Source organism: Rhinolophus hipposideros (assembly GCF_964194185.1).
Source record: "Rhinolophus hipposideros genome assembly, chromosome: 12".
In the NCBI taxonomy this organism is placed as follows: Eukaryota; Metazoa; Chordata; class Mammalia; order Chiroptera; family Rhinolophidae; genus Rhinolophus; species Rhinolophus hipposideros.
This window is the reverse complement of record NC_138058.1, coordinates 28,642,176-28,665,264: the sequence shown is the minus strand read 5'-3', so window position 1 is coordinate 28,665,264 and position 23,089 is coordinate 28,642,176. Positions and strand designations below refer to the sequence as shown.

The 23,089-nt window shown below is 36.8% G+C and overlaps 1 protein-coding gene across 1 annotated transcript; it reads right to left on the bottom strand.

Moving 5' to 3' along the window:
- Positions 1–758: 758 nt before the first annotated feature.
- Positions 759–23,025, bottom strand: DNAAF10 (dynein axonemal assembly factor 10). Its single transcript, XM_081069265.1, has 8 exons — positions 22,804–23,025; positions 15,329–15,429; positions 13,160–13,290; positions 11,001–11,102; positions 8,092–8,207; positions 7,250–7,384; positions 4,348–4,445; positions 759–1,702 (listed from the first exon to the last, which is right to left on the bottom strand). The coding sequence occupies exons 1-8, from the start codon at positions 22,984–22,986 to the stop codon at positions 1,495–1,497; spliced, it is 1,074 nt and encodes a 357-aa protein (XP_080925391.1). The 5' UTR covers positions 22,987–23,025; the 3' UTR covers positions 759–1,494.
- Positions 23,026–23,089: the final 64 nt, after the last annotated feature.

Here is a 23,089-nt window from a genome sequence, read left to right as displayed (position 1 = left end):
CCCAAGAAAAGAAATTTAGGGTAGAAGATCAGTTGCGTTTTTAAGGGGAATATCCCTCTCATAATTTTGTGCTGGGCTGGACTTTCACTGAATGTACGTGAAGGAGAGTAAAACTGATTCAACAGGGCAGGGAAACAAGTGATTCCACTGTGTCTTACCTACACTATTTATAGCTGAGGAGAAGCCAAAAGTGCCAATTGGGTGCCAAGACCCAGATTCAGCCTAAAGCAGCATGAATTGATCACTTCCTAGTTTTTAACCTCATGGGAGACTTTATGCTGAACCATTCTGTCACACTGGAAGAATTCACTTATGCCTCCTTATATTCATTTCCCTGTCTTCCTCAGTACCAGAATTCCCAAATGTGAGTTAAGTATATCACTTAATATATGTACAGAATAAAGTCTATGTTTCTCAGCCTCACAATGGCGGGTGTAGTCACATGACCAAACCATGGCCAATGGGATAAGAACAGAAGTGTTTAATATTCCAAACAAGTGATTTTCCAAGAACCCCTGAAATCACATGAATTTCACGTATTACGAATGTTGTAGGTGGCTCTGTCTCTTGGATGGAGGAGGGAGGGTAGGCTAATGAAAGTGTGATAAAATTTATACCTCTCTGAGCTTAGCTTAAGATATGGTGAACACTGAAGAAACAAAGTGACTTAAGAAGTACTTATTAAGCATGTATATAGCACCAGAAGTGATGGTGTTAGCTTTATTACTCTTGCTAAGTGAAAAGAATCAAAGCTACCACAGATTTCAAAAACAAATTTATTCATAAAATATATTAAAAAGTTTGACAAAAAATAAGGCTACAAAACCCCCACAATTTCAACATCACTTACATACATAGTCAACAACCGCAAGTCTCACTAATTCAACTCTTGTTTAAGTAAAAAAGAGGTCTTTGTAAGTCATAGTATTTCATTTTACAAGTTACACTGCTAAAAACAGTTACCCAATTCTAGTCTGACTATGCCACTTTGGTATTTTATAAAGTAACATCCTGTATTGGAACTTAGTGACACTGAAATCTCGCAAAGTGTTATTTATGAAGGTTAATTTTCACAGCTGTTTTACCAAGGCAAATTTTAAACCAGAACAGTGATACCTACCACAACCCTGTAAACACTAAAATGCAACACAAGTGTTATTATAAAATATGGGTTGAGGATGTCGAACAAATGTAACATATGTTTAAATACAGACAAGTATCAATTTTTTTCTTAGAAATGGAGGGAAAGGGGCAGAGCTGGCTCTGGAGACAGAGGTGCCCCGACGTGCAGCAGCAAACCAGGGACGGGCCAGGTGACGGGAACACACTGCCTGCTGGGCATTTCACACCCAGAGAGAGGCTAGCCTGGAAGTTTACATTGGGGGCCTTTTTTCATCAGGCAAATCCAACTTTGTTCAAGGAGCGTCCGAGGAGGCACAACACATTTTAAATTCTGAGTGTTCTGCTGAAGGTCTCAAGACCAAAGTCTTCAGATCAAATTTTATGAAGTTTTGTAATAATCAGCACTCTTACCATTTGATCAAATGAACTACAGATGCAGAGACCCCTTTTATCTGGACTCCAGTCCAGACTGGAAATGGGCTGGGAGGACAACGTCACGTTCTGCAGAAGGCTGACTGACCCCGCAACTCCCATCTCCACTCCCTCGGAATCTTTTTTTGACCGCTGAGTAGGGTATTCGCTGAAAACAAGATCCAAATGGTCAGAAGAGGTAGGTGCATCTTAGATTCACCATTTTATTTTTATATACATACTCCAATAACTCTACTTTCATTTCTCAGTTGATTATTAGAACTGACAAATACTTAAAGAATGGTTCTAAGGTTGAGCTGTATGCACATGAAGAGACACTCTTTCAACCTCAACCTCAGCCCTAAAAAAATCTCATCAAAAAGAGTTTTACTAAAAACCTTTACACATCATTTCTATTCTATATGAGTCTGTGTATTCTTTTTTAATATGTAAGTTCTAGGTTGATCGAGCATCTTTTATAAATTTACTTGGTGCTCTTGATAATATTTTATTGTAATTCTCCTCTAGATTGGGATTGCTAGATGCCATGGGCAAATGGCACGTGCAAAGGCAAAAGCTGTGAGTAACATTTGCAGAATCCCATCGAAACACTTCCAGAATGGAAGACAGATATTGGTTTCTAATCCCAGAGCTCCAATATGTAGATCCAAGTCTGAGGACCCCTATGTACCATTTCTATGGGAAGGCACACTGGGGGAGATTTTAGACCTAAACGTCACTGCTTCAAAAAAGACAAAAAGCAATTCTGAGGACATTCGATTTTCTTTCAGCTGAAAATATAAATTTATAAAATAAGAAGAGCTGTAGGTGAGGAACTCATAAACATGACTTGGTCTCTAGATTTGAGAGACGGGAAAGGAAACATCCCTCCCAGACGGAGATGTGTTCCTGGTGAAATACAAGGGTATGCGCCAGCCTCAGGAGGCCTCTGAAAGCTTGGTAGGTATCAGCTATATGCTCCCTGTATTTCATAAATGTTAACAAAGGCAAAAGTTTCAGAGGCATAAAGCTACTCAGAAGCAGAGCGGAAACAGAGGTGACAGGCTGATAACCTACTATTCTTTCTTCCTCTCAGACTATTCAATTTCTTTTGATTAAAAGGAATAAAACATTCAGATGGAGAAAAGTTTATGGAATTTTTTTTCTATGTCTCTCGGCAAAGGCTGCAGTTATTTAGCATTTAAAAGATAACACAGATTTTTAAAAAACCCTCCATATTGTCTATTAAAGTTTTAAGACTGTATATGTGTTTCAAATATTTAAAAAATCAGCATCTTGGGGGCCATTCATTCAAAAAACAATCTCTGAATAACTAGATGATTTTCCTTAGGAATTCTTGGGTAGATGCTCAGTAAATATGTATAATTTAATTGTATCACTATCAAGGGAGACTGGCAAAAGGAAATAAAGCTAAACATCATTTTACTTAAATCAGTTCTCCTTTTCTGGTGTAATACCTGATAGCAAAACGCCAAACCAACTGGGAGATTAGACTAGATATCTGTGATGGTAAGGATTAAACCTCAGATTGAGGTAAATTCAAATTTCTAATTCCATACAGACCCAACTTTACTGATACTAACTAATTCCACTATAGTAAAAAATTCTAGTTGTAAACGTGTTCACATGTCACACGGAAACAACTCCATATGAATATTACAAAGAAAACTGGGACTAGAGCTTCAGGGAAGCAGCCTAAAGAGTTTGGTCAAGTAGGACAGTGGTGTGCATGGTTTCCACTGTGGAGTGGAGTCTGAGCTGGAAGAATCGGGGAAGAACAATGGGCAAAGGCGCCAGGAAAAGGGGAATTACGAAGTGATCGTTCTCCCAGGATCTCCCATAACTTTCCCTCTGCTTTTTATTCTCAGAAACTATGTAGCTTCAGAAACTATAAAGTTTTGATCTGAAGTATTCACGCTTGGTTTTTGGTCAGCTCTCTCTGTACATACTTTTTAACAAGTACTTTCCAATGGTAGCCCTGTGTTTCAGAACCTTTTCTAGCTTCTCCAAGGAGCTAATAAATAGAGAGGTATTTTATAAATGTAAAAGTCCCAGAAATACTGAAAAGAGTGGTTTTCTTCTATATTTTTTTAAACTTTATTTTTGAAATACCTTTCATTTATTTACGGCTTGTATTGTTTTTTCCTTAAGTGACATTTAGGGAAAGAAATATCATTAACTCCCAATTTTTACCAGGCCTTTTAAATGAGCAGCTAACCTCCTATCTGCCACCTTTGGGCCCTTAGCATTCAGAGTACAGTGCATGGGAAGCTGTCACGTCACTCACTCCGCCCACAGTGTGCAGAAAGCAAACTCCTGGACACCAATCAGCGGCTTTTCCTGGACACCAATCAGCAGCCCGGGGCTCTATTTTAGTTCCATCACAAGGATGTTATCTGAACTCCGTCATGTGACTTATCAGGACCTAAAACTAAGAATTCCAACACTTTTCTTATCTTCTAGGGATAGTGTTCTAATGATCTGATGACAATATTTCACAAAAGCCTTTGGTGAAAGTTTTCCTATTAAAGGAAAAAAATAAATAAATCTAGCAAAAAACCATGATTTCAAATCTATGAAAAGAAGCGTTCCTGGCCTATTCTACCACATAGAGGACACCACTAAAATAACAAACATACTTAAGGTCAAAAGATGGTTAATATTTACTAAGTGTAAAATAAGTAGATTGGTAAAAAAAAGAAAAATGCTTAGAAAATAACACTTAGTTCAGTCTAATCCTACTTTACAGCCACAAGTGACTTATCAAGTAGCCACGTGTGCTGGCAGACTTACTACTTCCAGAGGTGAAGGCCGCCGGCACCCCCCGCTGTCAGAAAGAGCTCTCGGTTCTGTGGCAGGTGTCGGACCTGCCACACAGTAGATTTATGAGCCTAAACAGGATGAGAGACACACAACTGGTTTAAAAGTTTATAAGACAAACACTGACTGTCCTAGAATAGAAACCCTGTAAATAAAGATTTTTACTTCTCTAATTTCAACTGTTATAAAAGTAATTAAAAGTATTTTCTGGCACTTCTCTTTAAAATGGCTAGAGATTTATAGGAGCCCATCAGAAATCAGGAAAAGCATCATTTTCCTTTATTACTTTAAGAAACAAAGCTCTACTGGATTAAAAAAAAAAAGATATCATCAAATTAAAAGTCCATTTAAATTTAGAGTATCACATAAATGCAAATAGATTTTATGCATTTAAATATCTCCAGCTCACCAAGGAGGAAAAAACTCAAAATACAAACACATATACTTCCTAAGTAGAAAAAAAAAAGATTGAATTATTTTTAAAATAAACTTTACTTTTTAATGCAGTTTGAGGTTCACAGCAAAACTGAGTGGAAAGAAGAGTTCCCAAATACAGAACGAATTTTTACTTAAAGCTCCCAGAGCCTTATCTTCAATCTACACCATTGGGCTTGTCTCATCTTCAAAATAAGGACCATGAGGATTTATAGACAGTGTTTACGGTCCCAATAAGCCAAGGCCTTATCACTCATATTAAACTAAAAGATAAAAATGGCAACTGGATGAAGGTTAACAGCTTGTTAGCACCTTAATAACCACCAATAAATCAAGCCTAATAACGTGTTTCCCCGAAAATAAGACCTAACCAGAAAATAAACCCTAGCATCATTTTGTCAGGATGACATCCCCTGAACATAAACCCTAATGTGTCTTTTGGAGCAAAAATTAATATAAGACCTGGTCTTATTTTCAGGGAAATTGGCAGTGCTATATTCACTGTGGGGAATTTAAGAAAAGAGAGCGAGAAAGAGAAAGACCGAGGGGAGGAGAGAAAGAGGGACCAAGGGAGGGAGGGATGAAAGACGTCGAAGGCTAACTTGAGGCTGTTGTAGAAGGAGGCTGGCTAACTTGATCTAAGCCACACGTAAGACACTTCACATTTTAGTGAGTGATTAGTCACGACATTTGATTTTAACAATATTTTAAGAGAATTACTGTTAGCAGATAAATACACATTATCTCAAAATACACATTTTAAGTGTGTTAAGAGTCCTCAAGTGATTAGGTTCAAGGTGTTAAAACATTTTGTTTTATAGATTAAACTTCTCTTTTTCTCCTGGAAGTTCATAAAAACACAACAAGCAAGAGGGAAAATGACCTCTGTAAATACACCAGTTATTTATTTGACAGATTAATTAAATGTAACAAAAAAACTTTGGAGACGACGATATAATTTACAGATAATGAGAAATATGTCCCAATTGTCTATAGAACAATTTAGTAAAGTGTTTTATATTGTTGATACTTAATATATTCTGGAATGACAAAAGCAAAACAGTATTACAATGTATAGTTACCTTGTTAAGAATTTAGTTCATCAGGAAGTGATAGTAATTTACATGCAACAGTAATCATTAGTGTAACAATAAAATAAGACAAAATAGGAATGTTCGAGAAGTACCACTGAATCCATGGTAGAGGGAGCAAAGGAGTGAAGTTTTATTTCCTGAACAACTTACATATTTCAATCTCATAGAAACTACAAATCTCTAACTGATCTTTCTTTATTTTTATACTCCAAGAAGCTCAGAATCACATTTCTAATCCATCTCTTGCAAAGGACAGGATGGTTCAGCATGAATTTTATGTAACCCCCTACTCCAGACATCATCATATTTTTTTAACCAATATTTTCCCTTTGCCCTGCTTTCTTCATCTATTTTTCTAATATTGTAATACCATATGTTTCTTTCTAAGCTACCTCAAATACTATTTGGACTAAGGCAAAATATGTACTGTGTTTCCCGGAAAAATAAGACCGAGCCAGACAATCAGCTCTAATGTGTCTTTTGGAGCAAAAATTAACATAAGACCTCATCTTATTTACTATAAGATCTGGTCTTATTTTACTATAATATAACATAATTTACTATAATATAATATAATTTACTATAATATACTTTAATATAATATAATTTACTATAATATAATATAATATATAATATAAAATATAATATCGGGTCTTGTATAAGACCGGGTCTTATATTAATTTTTGCTCCAAAAGATGCATTAGAGCTGAGTGTCCGGCTACATCTTACTTTCGGGGAAACACGGTAGTTATGTATGTATGTATGTATGTATGTATGTAGGTATGCGTGTATGAATGAATAAATGAATACACAAATTTTTGAGCATATACTATGTACTAATCACACTGATTAGCAGTTCACATAATTTCATTTAATATAGCAAACTGGAATATAAAATAAAATGTGATGATTTACATCATATACATATATATATGTTGACATATTTTGAAAAGTATATAATTAGTACTATATAAAGGTATATGTTGATTGGATCTAAAAGTATATAATTAGTATTAATACAGATATTAAATATTTATTAGGAAACACAAAGCCAGCTTTTGTTGATCAAATTCCTAACATCAGCTAGTTTTCCTGTGATTGCTCCTAAACCACAAAATAAGATTCCTAGTCAACTGAGGCCTTTATTATAATCAAGAAGTCTCTGAAGAACTTTTGGAAAGTACTCTTTGCAGAGTTTTCTCTTGTCAAGATCCCACAAGAATATATTAAAAATAGCTCCCTTTACATAAAGACCTGGAAGGAACCCTGGTGACTAAGTCTCTTTCTTAGTCTAAAACAAGCTATGAACATTCCTCTTCACAGAAAGACATTTCCCTCATATTTACCTTTTCAGAAACAGAAGCAAAACCTTTGGTTGGATGCTGTGTTCTCATGTCAAAAACGTGAAACTTTCCTTCCAGAGACGTAGCTACTAACTTATTCATACTTATATCTTTTCTGTCAAACTCCAAGCTACATACCTGAAAATAGAGAATATTTATTATAGATTATTATTCAGGAGGTGCTTTTAAACTAAGTAAAACAACTTTAAAGTTATCAGCTCATGTGAAAGCATTTCAACAATACTTTTGTCTTTTGAACTAATTCATCAAATACTTTTAAACCATAAAAAAAATTCCTTCTTGGTTAATAAGATCAAAACCATCTTGAGTTCCCCTATCAGATACATTTGGAAAGCCATAATGTAATTTTTCACAGTTATTACATAATTATTGTACACAGTTAAGTCAAGGCTGACTTTAGAAAACAGGAGGAAACCCCATTCTTTACTAAAGGCATACAACTCAGAAACTAAAAATCTGAAAGTACCTGGGAAGGCTATTACTATTTCTGGCTTTCTAATAGTAGCAGAAAAAGTCCTTTCACTTTCTTATTTTTCACTTTCTTATCACAATGCACGGCCCACAGGGGTCCCGGATGGGCCTCAGGGTGTGGCGACTCACCCGCCATTGTCATCCCACATCTGGATGTGTGTTCACTTCCCAAGAGAAGTTCTATGATTTTCATTAGATCCCAAAGGGCTGTATGGCCCCAAAAGGTTTAGAACCACTCAGAGAGAGACAGGTTGGACTGAGAAGAGTTATGGGAGGCGCTTTCCTTTTGTCATGGTTCAGAGGCAAAGGAAAACACACTCAGCGAAACTGAAAAGAATCCAGATGTGCATTACCCCATTTTTGATGTTGGTCTCCCACCGCAATGACATATTTCTGAGATCAAACAGTTTGATATCCCCGTTGTCGTAGCCAGCACAAACAACACGTTCCTCTTGATTATAAGCATTGCCTGGAAGTCAAGATACATGTGTCAGGTCCTAATAAATGCTCATCTGAAGGCTGCTGAAATAATCTTATGAAACTATACACATAACTTGTACGAAATCAGATTTTAAAAATCACAATGGGCAGAACTCATGTTATCAATCCTAACAGAACATGAAGATTATAAATTTGGTATCTGATATATATATTTTTTAAAGTTCATGCTACACTAAAGGGATATGTGAAAGTGTTTATTAGATTCTGAGTTGAAAGCAAATGTTCTCTCTATACTATATATGTGAAAACTATAAGGCCAACAACCAATGTGTAAACACAATAGGGTTTTGGTATTTAGAATAAATACAGCTACCCCTCCATTGCTTTCTTTTTTTTTTTAAATTTGAAGATAGGTTTATTTCATCTAATTTTTTTTAAGTTTACTGGGTGACAATTGTTAGTAAAATTACATAGATTTCAGGTGTACAATTCTGTAATGCACCATCTATATATCTCGTTGTGTGTTCACCACCCAGAGTCAGTTCTCCTTCCATCACCATATATTTGATCCCCCTTCCATTGCTTTCTTCGGCAGCAACTTTATTTAAATCAAATAGAAACTACTGTAAAACTTATTCGTTTTGAAAATGTTGCTCTGGTATTATCTCCTCTTTGCAAGGAAACCTGACATAAGTTACAGCACACTGGGCTCCCTCCATGTTTAGTTGTATGGGTGATCACACCTGAAGCAAGTCTATAATCTGTAGTGAGACGCATCCTGCTTGGTAGCAAAGACTGTTTGCTGGAGTACCTCCTGCTGAGGAAAGCGTGGCGAGGAGGCCCCGGTAACTGTGCCAGGCTATCTGGGCACCTCGTCCCAGTGCTTTTGTTCTCTACTACCTCCAAAGCCCTCTTTCTCATAAATTAAAGCCCTGGGCTCCACCTGGATGATACAGCAGCGTCTTCAATTCAGGATGTCCAAAACTGACCTCACCATCTTCCTTTACAAACCATCACAGCTTTGTGGAATTTTTTTAATTAATAATGTCATTCACCCCACAATCAGCCTCAAAATCCAGTCACCTTGGACATAATCTTTTCCCTTGTTCCTCATCTCCAAAAAATTGCCAAACTTTATTTATTTTGCCACAATATTATCTTTTGAATCAATTCCTTCTGCCTCTTTCTCATTGCTTGTAAACTATGTCTTTCCTGGAATATTGCAGAGTTTCAGAACTCATATTCCTCTGCCACTCATCTCTCTCCCCACTACACAACACAATGTTAACTTTCCTAAAGTTCCAATCTTATCTCAACCTTGCAAAAACCTTCAAAGATTTACCACTGCCTCCAGACCATCTAAACACCTCTGGCCATGTCCCTAAGCCATCTTTATAGCTATTCCTACCATTACAGTATTTCCTTCTACATTCTTTCTTGGGCACTTTTCAAGGTGTTCCTTTATGCTTGAAATTTCCTTCCAATTTCAGTGGTTCTATTTCTATATATCCTTGGTCTGAGGTCAAAATGACCCCCCACTCTGCACCCCCCAGTCACCTTGGGATCCCTTCTGCCTCTTGTGACCTTTTATCACTTCCACCTTGCACTATAATTTACGTAGCTAACATGCCCTCTTTACTAAACTATAAAGTTCTTGAGGCTAGAATATGAGTCTGTTTTGCCTTTATATGCCCACAGCTTTGCACCTACATGGCATTTATAAAAAACTGTCAAATCACTGAATTTTTTTAAAACTTAATGTCCTATATTTAAAATTGTACTTATCTCCCTTAGATCAATGATGAAAAGGCTTTAATGGATGCAGTGGTAATTAGTTTTTAATTATTATATCAATTTTCAGATGAGGATTCTAAATACTAATCCTGAAATTTCTCCCCAAGTGTATGTGTCTTAAGTTTATATATGTTATTGCTCATAATATATACACACATAGTAATTCCCATACGATAACTTTTTTAAATTGGAAGTCTAAAACATTCTTCCTCTATTTAAATAACAGTCCAATTTTAAAATAACATAAAAAGTTGAACAGTTCACAAACATTGTCAAATCCCACTTTTAATGTCTGTTATCTACACAGGATTATACTAAGAAACGGGGGAAAGAAAATAGAGGTTCAAAGCGAAATATGGCCCATATCGCTTATTAGCAAAAATTATTTTAATTGTGGTGCTCAGCAAGAGATACAAGGGCAAACATCAATTAGTCCTACACAATCAATATTAATTTTAAGTAGATACAAGAGAGGGACATGGTTATCAAATTTATAAGAAATAATTTTGTAATGGCATAACTATTTTCCAGAAAACATACATACACTGTGTAGACTATAATATAACATTTGTTAGGTTACCACTCACCTCCGAGGTTCTCCTTAGCTCCATTAAGGGCATTTGGCTCTAAACTAGGTCAGTAGTATCTAGTTAAACAGAAGTACATAAAGTAGCAAATATTTTTGAGCACTTCATAATCTAAGCACACTTCTAAGTGTACTAACTCATTGAACCCTCATAACCACACTAATTATCTAAACTCCAATATTACCTCCATTTTATAAACGAGGCAACCAAAAAAACAGAGACGCTTAAGCACTTGTCCCAAGCCACACAGACAATAAACAGCACCATGAGGATTGAAACCCAGGCCCCAGAGCCTGAAGTTAATCACCATGTCTAGTTGCCTCAATGAACTGTCAGAATAACCCACAGAACAGACTAGAAGGAGACTACCGGGGCTTTCTTGAAGCACTGTGCCTTTTACCATCTGATACCGCAAATCTAAGAGTTCTTCAGTAATTTACCAAACGCCACTGTCCAACAGTCTCGCTTGTTTTCTCCTTGTACCGGTTCCATATTAGCAACAGGATCATCTTTCTGCCTTGGGTCCCACACCTTCACAGTTCCTATCATGAATAAAAGTGAGTTGGCAAAACTCAACAGTGAATCATGACATTCATTTCTGTATTCTCTTCCTATGGCTTCCTGGAGACACCATGATATTATACTAGACGTCATAACATCTGAAAAACATCCACTTCCGAAAAATTTTCTGACTTCTAATTGGGTAAGTTGTACTTAATAGCAGAGATATAGCCCATATGTTAGTGTCTGATTTAAATTTCCAAATTAATAGATACATAGAAAAGCCAATTGTTCCTAAGTTATCAATAAGATATGACTGACAAGGCAAACACAAATGTTACGTAATTCAAATCATGCTTTATTTTCTTTGCTTAAACCTAAAACTAATGTGTTATTTATTTAGAATAATACCAGTGCCATTTTAATTTTTTCCTTACTATCCATATAATCATTGGTATTTTTCTTATACTAATGATAAAACTAATTTTTACATCTGTTATTTCTTATACGAGGTTTTTAGAATACTATTTCATATACAATTAAGTTGAATTTCCCTGTGGCAATAGAGAAGAGGGAAATATTAAATAAAATTAAGGAATAATTCTTCTCTACTTAATTTCCATTCCTCATTTTAATGCAAATTACAGGACTACTAAGTGATGTCACTGCTCATGAGAAATAAAAATGCACGTAATAAAATGGCTAAAGCGCAGGTTTCTGAAAAAGAGTAGAAAAAGGGTAAAAAAAAAAAAGTCCTTAAAAGGGATACTAAGTGAAGGAAATGGGGTGCGATTTTACTAGATTTATCACCAAGGATAAAATAAAATTGGTCACTATCAAGGCTGCTTTATGGAGAAAAAAATTTCCCGCAAATGTGACAAGAGATTTGTATTACTCTACAGGGTTCACACAATTGATAAAAGTCATATTAATTTCTCAATAGTTAAATGAGCCAAGAACACAGACAATTTACAAAGCAAAATTAACTAGTAAACAAATATAGAAAAAAGTTAACACAAGTTGGAATGGAGTACCACTTTTATCTATAAAATTGGGGGGGGGGAAGTAAATGCTGGTAGTGTACACTGGAAACCTACCTCATCTATTGTAGTTGATTAAGGTAATAGGTACTTTGGAAAGTTTGACAATAAATTTTAAAAACCACAAAATACACGTATTCCAAAAGAGTTATATACATGATGATACACATTTCTTCATTATTTTTAAGTCACTCTCCCAAAGCAATAAACAAGAAACGTAAGGCAAACTGAATGCTTATTAACAGGCATGGTTAAGGACACTCGGACATACCCATAGGGTGGAATGTTACATAGTCGTTAAAATGATAATTGGGAAAACCATATGGAAACAGCAACATCTACATATGACAAACATAAATGAAAAAAATAGAAAATCATATTCACAACTAATAATTATACAAAATTGTACACAAGACCAGAAAGGAAAACAAAATACTAGTTATGCTAGTGTGGTAGACTGAATGTTATTTTTCCTTCTATATTACATACTGTTTTCAGGATTGGAAAAAATACTTGATTTCTAAAACACAATCGCTCTTAAATAACTATTAGAAAATTCCATGTCACTTTTCTTTTAAGACCTGTCGCTGTTAGTCACTGTAGAGTGAAAAAGCAGAGTTGGTACCCTTGGGGGTTTCTACAATGCTCAGTGGAAGGATCCCAGAACTTCAGTGTTCAACCAGCTGTCAATATGACAATTTTCACAAGTACTGATTCTGCTTTTTAAAAAAAGAAAATGAAAAGCTGCCACCCACATTGCATCATCAGCTGCGTCAAAAACCTATAAAAATTTTTTAAATCCTTCAAGGTTCACAGGAAATGATGGTTGTTAGTAGTTGAAGTGGCTCAAAGCTAAAATAGTAAGTGCTATGCCTCTATCTCAAAATACCCAAAAGTCTCAAACAATTTAGGGACATGCAATCAAACTTGCCTATTAAAAAAGTAGATTGCCAGATTTAGGGGGTCAAGGTTACTTACCAAAAAGGATTTCCAGATAGAGGACATACTATTGTATAGAGATTTATCTTTTGAAAAAAAGTTAAAATACTTTGACTTACCATCTCGGCTGCCAGTCACAATTTCAGGCGCTCCTTCCCCAATGCCTAGTCCACCTACACCATCTATAGTATTTATAATTTCTTTATGGCCCTTTACAGAATACACTGGGATCTCTGGAGCTTCCAAATTCCTAAACAACAGAAGATAGCTTCTTACTTACACCACATGTCCCAAACATTTAATCCACTACTAAAATTTAAGAATGCATTAGTTAGATTTTTGTTTAAAAATAAGGGTTTTGCTATGAAGGCAATTTACACATATACTTCCCACTTCTTCTCTCCGCTTTAACATCTTTTAAGCTCTCAATGAGAACGGTCATCATTCGCCTTGGAATTTGAACTCCTGAGCCCACTTTACTTAAGTGTTCCTCAAAAACAATCTATCTAGGACCTCTGCACACGAATTACCAAGTGTGCTTATGAATAAATGCAGAGTCACGGGCTCCTCTCCAGACACAATGAATGAGGAGCTCTTGGATGGGACCCCAAACCTGCTGACGCTCTGCCGACTGAAGTCTGATCATCACTGCTTTAAATATAGAGGAAATTCAAAGTGATTTAGAATGTTTCCAAAGGAGCCCTTGGTAGTGTCGTCTTGAGACCTTCTAAGGAATATGAGTAGTGTTTACTTTGTACACATTTCTCCCTTTATAATGTTTTATTTTCTCACTGAATTCCATACTGATTTTCATCTAGTTATGTTATTTTTCAGTGCATCGTCATGAAAATATTATAGGCAAACTGGCTGAAGGTTAACTGTAGATTATTTAAGGGAAAGGAATGCAGGAAGTACCTATAACTGTGTGTGCTTGAGTGTACACTAAACGGCTGGGTGATGAATGGCTCATGTAGGTTATGTTCATTCATTCCTTTTCCTGCACTTGCCCCTTCTTTTGCTTTTCTACTGGAGTTTCCTCCTATCCACATTTCTCTTTAATAAGTCAGTTCTCAACAACTTATGCTTTAAAAAAAAAGAGTGAATGTAGTTTTTCATGAAATGCAATTTATTAATGAGCCAAGATTAGTAAAATCTCACTTTTCAAATTTGAGATAGTTCAGCCTAGTTTAGAGATGATGTTTATCTTTGTAGCATTATCGTGAAAGAATCAAGAGACTAAACCGAACAGAGGTTCTACTTAAAAAAAAAGAAACTTTTGCTATTTTTACAGACTTTAAAACATTACTTTTTAAAATGTGAAATTATAAGACTTATCAATGAAAATAAGTTGGTAATACCTGTTCTATACTAAGAATTTATTAGGAAGATAATTTGTTGCGTATTCTTGTACTGAAATATATATATATATATTTTAAAAAATAACTTAAGACTGGTCTTTCTCAATTTCTTTGAAGGTAGATGACACAGCATGTAAGAACGAATGCATTCTAATAACTGCTAACTTAATTATTAAGTAGCTACAGCAAGGGTAAATTAAAATAGCTTCATTCTATTTTATATTATGATTTTACAACAAATGAATAGGTCCAAGTAATTTAATTACAAAATAGTAGATTCCAAGTGAGAATCAAGAAAGGTCACATTACAAAATATGAGGTAGTGAAGAGTTTCTCTCTAGAATATTACTGTGTAACTTAGATGATTAAGAGATATTCCTGAAAAGTAATTACAGAGAAATTTGAATTCACTCAACTCTAATTTAAATATGAGGAAATTACTCTAGGTAAAACATTAAAATTAAAAGCATTTGGCACAATTGTGATTTTGCTCATTCAAAAACAGGTTTATCTTGATTAGCTCAACAGATGTGTTCCAAAAAAGTTGTGCTTCAATGTTAGTTAACACATTTAAAATTTTTTAAATGAACTGGGAGTTCTACATTAAAAAATTAAAACAAACAAAAATTGAGTGTATCATTCTGTAATGTCAAATGTCTTGCTGAAATGTAAACAATAATCGAATATTTCTCTGTATTATAATGTACCTTTTTATATATTGTATCCTTCAAGGTGGAGGGGAACAGCCCTTTATTAACAAATACAAGGTATTAAACGCTAGCATCAAACAGCATTTGTGAAAATAAATATTGGTAACAATTTGTGAAATAGCTAAAAGAAAAATCAGAATTCTCTTTTTCAGAGGAAGAGTAACAAGACTATCATATAAATTGCTTATCTCATGTCTTAATACTGATTAACTAATCTTACCATATATGAAGGTTTCCCGCAAAATCTCCAGTAGCTAAATATCTCTGCTGCAAAGATGTTGCACCAAATGTTCCACATTTAATGGGTTTGGCCTTTTCAATCTTGACAGAAGGGAGAGAGGATACATTATTTATGTAAGCAGCTATTTATAATCCACAATATTTATGGCTCTTTTATGGGATTTAAATGAGGCACATAACATAAAATGCAATTAAAATGTTTTCCAATAAAAACTGTCATGCTTTTCCTTTAGTCATTTTTCTATAGTTTAGAAGTATATAACTGTCAAAAAGAGTGAGTTTTAATTTTGCCTTTCCTCTCATCTCAGTAATGAGACATCCGAAAGCTAAATGTCTACCATTCTCCATTGGTTTGTAAATGTGAAAATTTCAGCATAAAGTGGTATTCTTCTTTAAGATCTTCAGTAGAAACAAGAACATGATGAAGACATTATTCTTTCCAGATGGCTACAAGAACAAAAATGTTTATGTGTCTCTTAGAGTTTTCCCTGCAGAACCCTATAAACTGAGAATGTTTACGTCCTATTCTCTGTGCGACCCTTTCAAAAGATATCATTATATGGTACAAAGCTTTGAAAACTCCCAGCTTGTTGAGTTTTTTCATGGTTGGACATCTGGAAAAATTAGCAGTCACTATGTAACCAGGTATAAAATAAAGCATTCACAGTCGCCTTGGAATTGTCCAGTAAACAAAATCAGTCATTTACAATAACACGGTTGTAAAAGACCACATGAATGAGACGCACAGAACTGCAAAATGTTAAACTATTTTAATGCATAGGTGGTCCCAGATAGCATCCGTTATTCACTGACTGATATTTATTTATTTCAGTTATTTTTCCAATTTTATGAAGAAAAGTATCTTACAATGGGGCAACACAGAAGATCAAAATTTTTGTCAATTTAACAAAGCTGACAGTTTCCACATCACTTATGTCCTTCCTATCTTCCCCTTCCCTCAAAAGTAGCTGAAATAATACATTAATAGTGATATAGCATCTAACCCTGTTAGGACACCATCTCTACAGTTAAACTAATTCAAAGTTCCAGCTTATGCCAACTGATAACACAGCTACTCCCTCCGTCCCACTTGTCTCACACTGAACCTGGGTCTCCCCCAGCTCTAAGTCATGGATAACGGCTGCCATGGGGTGAAGGTGAAGACAGGCTTCTCAGGTAAGAAAGCAGGTGGGCTCTCACGGCAAGAATATGGTTCTAGGGACTCAGGATTAGGAGCTGAGAGGGAACCTGCATCATATATTAATATAACTCTATGGGAAAATGTTCTCAGAGAACGCCTGAGAAGACTGGTCACCCACTTCTCTTGCGCCAGCTAAAGTGTTCTGCTTCCCCAAATTCCTCTCTTTTCACCTGGAGCCTCTGATGGGGTTTCTATTCTTCCTAGGCCATTCTAGAGGTAAAACGTAACTTCTATTTTTCAGTGCCTACATAAGCACACAGTTCTTCTAAGACTTTATTGCTGGTAGTAAAACTGTGGGAAGTACAAACATTCCTCCTTTACCTATCTTTTGCCGTTCTTTGGAATAGAGAATCTCCAGCCATGCTCAGGGAACATACTGATCTTCCGGTACCAACATAAATTAAACAAACAAACAAACTGATATTTTCCCCCTCAAATTTCAGTTTTACTTCAATATTTTTTTTAGCTTGTCTGTTAGAAAATACTAGCAAATGAAAACCAGTAAGAAAACCTAGAAATGAGGATAAACAATTTTATGTATGGTTACTTCTTGTGATATAGTCAGATTTTCCTACTGGAAAAATGCTTCCTTGTGGAGAGATGGAACTATTCCAATACTTCATGATGTTTCATAAACAGCTCCACGAGGTCCAGATGTTCTGACACCAGAACACATCTGAGAATTCCTATCCTAGAAGAAACCAAACTGAGAACCTCTCTATTACATGACAGGTTACCAGATAGTTTCACATTTGTCACTGCACACATTCTAAAAGTGGGTCTTTATTGCAAATATAATGGAATGAAGTAAAATGTGCCTACATTTAAAGGCACAGACTCACAGGAGTGGAACCAAGGCCCACGGTGTACAAAATACACAAGGCCACAGACATCTGGCCTTGCCAGGCTCGCTTGCCTGGTTTCCCGCTTCTCCCCTCTGCCCCACTCCAGTCACACCTGCAGCTTTCATTTTGTACTTCAGACACACCAAAGTCCTTTCTACCCCAGGATGTTTGCATTTACTATTCCCACTGCCGGGACTGCTCTTCCCTCAGATAGGCATGTCTTCCTTCTTCCCCCAATTCAGATTTCAGTTTAAATGCCACCTCCTCTAAGAGGCCTTCCCTGCCCCTCCAATCTGAAGAGGAACTCCCATATGACTGTCACTTGCCCTGTTTAATCTCATCAACAAAATTATTTTATTGATTCAATTATCTACCTCTTCCCTTTTTAGAATGAGTACCATGAGACTGGGACCTTGTCCAATTTGTTCAATACCTAGTAAGAGCTCAACATTCGCTGACAGAAAGTATAAATGAACATCTATTAATCTCTGCCCTAGTGCTGGGGAAAGAGAAACCACTGACAGCGTTCACATTCCCACTGCGCCACCATCTTTTCAGATGACATACTGTATGCTTTCTGGCATCATTCATATACAATAATGAATAATGAAAATAGCATCCATATATCGAACATCTATATGTCACATACTGTTGTAGATGTTTTCAAGACTAGACCATCCTTTCTCTTTCTAACACACTCAACTGCAAACTAAGCATCTGGAACACCCTTTCCAGATGAGGAAACTGGTTCACAGGACTAAGAGACTTGCCCAATGTCCCTAGAACCACGTAGAGTCCAAGCTCTTTTTACGAAACTAGGCTAGCTCCAGGCCTATGCATAAATCAATTAAGTAAACATTTTATTATACAGCCCCCATTCTGCAAACCTGAGAGTCACTAGAGTACCAAAGAAATGTTCCAACCAACCCAGAAAAGGATTGGTGAGCTAAATGATACAGGCATGAATTAAATGTACTTTCAGATTTGCGTTCTTTGGTTTTTAGCTTCATTCATATCTTCACAAGATATAAATATATGGTATTTATGTTTCCTTCATGTTCTCTTTTCTCCTTATATCAAAGAAACATGGACATTTATAGATACTAGTGGTATGCTGTACAAGAATCAAATTAAACTCAAAATATATAAACATACTAACAAATAAAGTCAATCACATAAATATCTCAACTGCACTGCAATGAGGGCCTTCGCTTTGCTCAGACGGGCTGAGCTACGCTGACAGGTGGACTTATAAAAGCAGGAGGCGTTATCTCTTTCATCAGCCATTCATGGAAACCATAATAGCAGCTAAATTAAGAGAGGACACTGGAGTGAGGTAATTTTTTATAGTTGATAAAAGGGCTCCCTCCCTGCCCCCGTTAAATATTTTACCTTTGCAAAAAAAAAAGACGAAAAGAATTCACTGGTTACTTAAAATTTTTCTTGCTAGAAAACTGTTATTAAAAAAAAAAAAGATCTATTTTGTGAAATTTGTTCCACAGTGAAAATTAGTATGTATTAACTTTTGCTATATGATATTTAAAATTACCATCCATGGCCGTCACATGTGATCAAGTGTTGGGTCTCTTTGCTACAATAAGTTAACATGATTAAAGAAGTCCATGATTGATAATTCCTGGGAGAGCTATTTTTGTTCTGTCTGGGGGTGGGTCTAGTACAGCTTGTCAGTATTTCCTCCTCCACACCCTGGCACTACTTAATTAACTTTAAAAGGTTTCGTCAACCAAATGCTAACAAGCAGAGAATTCAGTGGCACACAGGCTAAAAATGCAGAATTCTATTAGATTATATGTTTTTTAAATATAAACATCCCCAACTATGATTCCATTTTTCAGGACAAACCCCTAGCCCTTTGTGCCCATTCGAAAAAAAAGGTGCCTTTCTGGGCTAGTGAAGTCTCACATGGGTAAGGCTCAATGAGAAAGGGATGGATTTCAGCTCTCACTGAACGCTTGGCCACACACCTGTGTGTGATGCAACAACCTGTTCAACTATGCATGCAGGCCCTGACCTCATTCCCTATCTATCCTCTTAGTAACAAGACAAGGAAGGCATCAACAAAGGCCCGTGTGCTTCCCTCCTTTTCATTTTGGATGCATGGGTTTTGGGGCACATGATTGAGGTGGTTCCACAATGATAGAGTCAAGTACGTTTTCTAATATTTTAATACATAATTCATCTGGCTCAATGGTAGTCAACCTTGGTACTCATTAGAATCGCCTGGTTGAAATGTAAAAAATACTGTACAGATGTCCAGGCCTCACTGTAGTCTACATGCCCAAATGCAAGAGTCCCGGAGGGTGGCATGAAGGCATGGGTATTTTAAAACACACATACAAAACAACAACAGCAACAATACACATTCAGGCCACCCTGATGCGCGATGAGAGCTGAGAATCACTGAGCTTGTATCTAACCTATACATATTCTTTTTCATGGCATCATCACAACCAAATACAATGTAAGTTATTAAAAATGTTTTTGCTTTTGTTTTATCCTTTCTTTAGACAGTAAGCTCTTTAGGAGAAGGGACTCATTTTTCAAATACCTTTTGTCCTTCTTAAACGTAGTACCCTGAAATAATAGGTTCTCAATAGGTAGCATATGGTAGAAAAAAGAAGTCCCAAAGGACACAGGTGTAAATACAAAATGTAGTTACTCTTAGGATTGAGATTATGGGTGATTATTAACTTTCTTCTTTTCCTACATCTATTTTTAAAATGTTCAAGCTTTGCACAGTGGCAGTATCGTAGCCAATGTGGTTTATCCGAGGCGCGATTATTGCTAATTGAAAACTAAAATGTTCTATCATTAACACATCACTTTTGTTTAAAAGGCCAAATTATTTTTAAAATGCGTGAGAATCCTCCAGAATCTCTACAAAAGACAAAGAGCACTATTTTACTTTATGAACAAGTATATTCCTGAAATGTACACAAATGATATAGTTTTGTAAAAAAAGAAGTTACAAGTCTGTAGATGCTCTTTGGTTGAGCTTTGATTGGTATTTGTTCCTCATACTTCACCTCTAAGTTTCTTTCTGCTATTCTAATATTTCCCATCTGTTCAAACCCCTGACCCCAATCGAATGATCAATAATTAATATTTAAATTTCCCAAGTTATATTCTTCTACAGACATACATTTATTCATTCTTTTAATAAGTAATTTATTGAGTGACTACTCCTTATATACCACACTAAAGAATGACACCTTCCTTACTCTCCAGGAGCTTACAATCTACCATATTTTGCTGTGTATAATGCATACTTTTTTGCCCAAATTTGTGAGGGAAAAACAAGGATGCATGCTATACACGGGTAGTACTAATTCCGCATCTACAGAAATGTTTTTAATTCTTTTATTTATGCTTATGAGTTAAAAGTGTAACTCTAGAAATCAGTAACGATATCCATATGCAAAATAATACCCTGGAATACGATAATCAGTTTTGTTGAATTTACCATGAACTTGCAAGGATGAAGAGTTCTTGGCCTTCTACAATGCTAAATACCATAAATTTGTTACCAGTACATAAAACTTTTTGTACTTTGTATCTGTCCTTGTGTTTTGTGATTATTTGTTACATAAAATTTCTTGTACTGTAACATGTTTAAAAATAAATGCTAGAATTCCTTTATAATACAAAAAACAAGTATCTCAATGTAAACAAATAAAAATTTGAATTAAAAAAATTAAAACAAAAGGTTTTTTCCCCCTGAAAGTTTGGGCCAAAAGGATAGGCATACATTATATACAGGGAGTACATTATACAGAGCAAAATACGGTAATTAGACATAAATGGAACAGAATGATATAGAGAGGGTGCCAAAAAACGTATATACATTTTAAGAAAGGCAAAAACCGTATTAAAATTACGCTGATGGTAACCACTTTGAGCACCACTTGTAATTGCAGAAGTCAAACGTGATTTGTATTCATCTTTTGTTATCGGTATATATTGAGCATTACAATTTTAATAGTTTTTCACTTTCTTAAAATGTGTATACATTTTTTTGGGCACCCTCTGTATTTCAGGCACAGATGGTAAGTACCATAGGAATGCAATGTAAGAAAAGTTACGTTGTGTGGGGATCAGCAAGGGACTTCATAAATCAAAAAATCTGAACTGGACCTTTAAATAGCAGCACGGTACTGGGGGATACAACAAAAGGTAGAAAAGAACAAGCCCTGATTATTCAGAGTAGAGTGCCTCACTAGAGAAGACAAACTGAACAAGAAACCTGGCACTCAGAGAAAATTAAAGTGGCATGGGGCCTTACATACCTCCTAATCTAATCCTTCCTACCGAAATTTGTTTAACCCCTTAGTCCCCCCAGCAGATTCTCTCCATAGCTTTTGATCCCTGGAGTTGTCAACCTTCCCTGTAGTCCATTACAACCCTAAACATCTGAGTGTAACAATTATTTTTTTCTTTTTAGGGAACCCAAATCAAGGCATTTTTGAAACTGTAAATTGGTATAAAAATGTTAGTTAATATCACTACTTTCCAGTTCTCACAAGTAATCTCTACAATAAACTCCTAAATCTGGGCTTGCCACACCCTGCCTATAGCCCTTCGGGGATGTCCCATTTTTCTTAGAAAAAAGGCATCAATCTTTAAATGACTTACAGGCCTTGCAACGCTGGTCCCCGCTTAGCACTCCTGTTCCAGAAATGAACGTCTCTCCCACCCAGCGCGGAGCCTCCGCAAGCGCTGTTTCCTCTGGAAACCTCCTCCTCTGCTCCTGGTTTGGCCCAGTGAGCTTCCACGCGCCTCAACTCTGGTTTTACTCTCCTTGCACCGTGTTCCCTTACGCTCGAGCTCACCTTGGCTTGTACTGATGCATCGCTGGTGCCATTACTTAACTGATACTTTCTCCCACTAGACAGCTCCATGAGATCGGAGACACTGTCACTCACACGCCTGGGAACACCCGTCCATCAACTGCTACTTGTGGAAAGAATGACTGTGCGGTTGTCTCCTCCAATTACGCCGCAGGCATGCCGGTGCCTGCTTTGGCGCTGCCTGTACGAAGCAGCATTTTACTACCAGGGGCCTTATCGGCAGACTCTCCACCGCCCAGAAGGGCCTCGAATTTAGCCCCGGAGCCGGAACGTCCCTCCCAGACACCTCGCTCTGGACCGGGGAGCGGGGTGAAGGAAGGGGCCGGCAGGGCGCGGATGCACGAGCCCGCGGAGAACTCAAGACTCCAACGTAAGCATTTTACGCCGAAGTTACTCCTCACTCTGCAGCTCAAGCTGTGCTCTTAGGGGACCCTGAACGAACACTTTGCCAAAAAGAAATGCAGACCCCCCCCAAGATCCGCACTCGCCGCCGACGGCGCTCCCAGATCCCGGAGCGGGGCGGTCTGGACCCGGAACCCACCTCCCGAAGCAGCTTTAGGTCCCCGTGCTGGATCTCGTACAGCTGGATGACGCCGGTACCCCGTGCGAAGTTGCCCATGGTCACAAATTTGGCGCTGCAGGGCACCCACTTACAGTCAAACACCGTGTAGTGGAGGCCCTTCTGGATATGGGCGATGATCTGAGGCTTCTCAAAGGCCGACATGGTGCAGCCGACCTCGCCTCCTCCGACCGCACACTCAGACCCTGACAAAACACTAACCTGGAAACCGGACTCCAAACAGTAACGACAGTTTGTCCTTCCCACT

Excerpts from the sequence above, each read along its gene's own strand:
- DNAAF10 (XM_081069265.1), bottom strand. The coding sequence starts at position 22,986 with ATGTCGGCCTTTGAGAAGCCTCAGATCATCGCCCATATCCAGAAGGGC. Across the intron at positions 15,430-22,803 it reads ACCTAAAGCTGCTTCGGGAG|ATTGAAAAGGCCAAACCCAT; the intron begins GTGGGTTCCGGG and ends CCTTCTGTCAAG. Across the intron at positions 7,385-8,091 it reads AGACCAACATCAAAAATGGG|GTATGTAGCTTGGAGTTTGA; the intron begins GTAATGCACATC and ends CTCTATTTTCAG.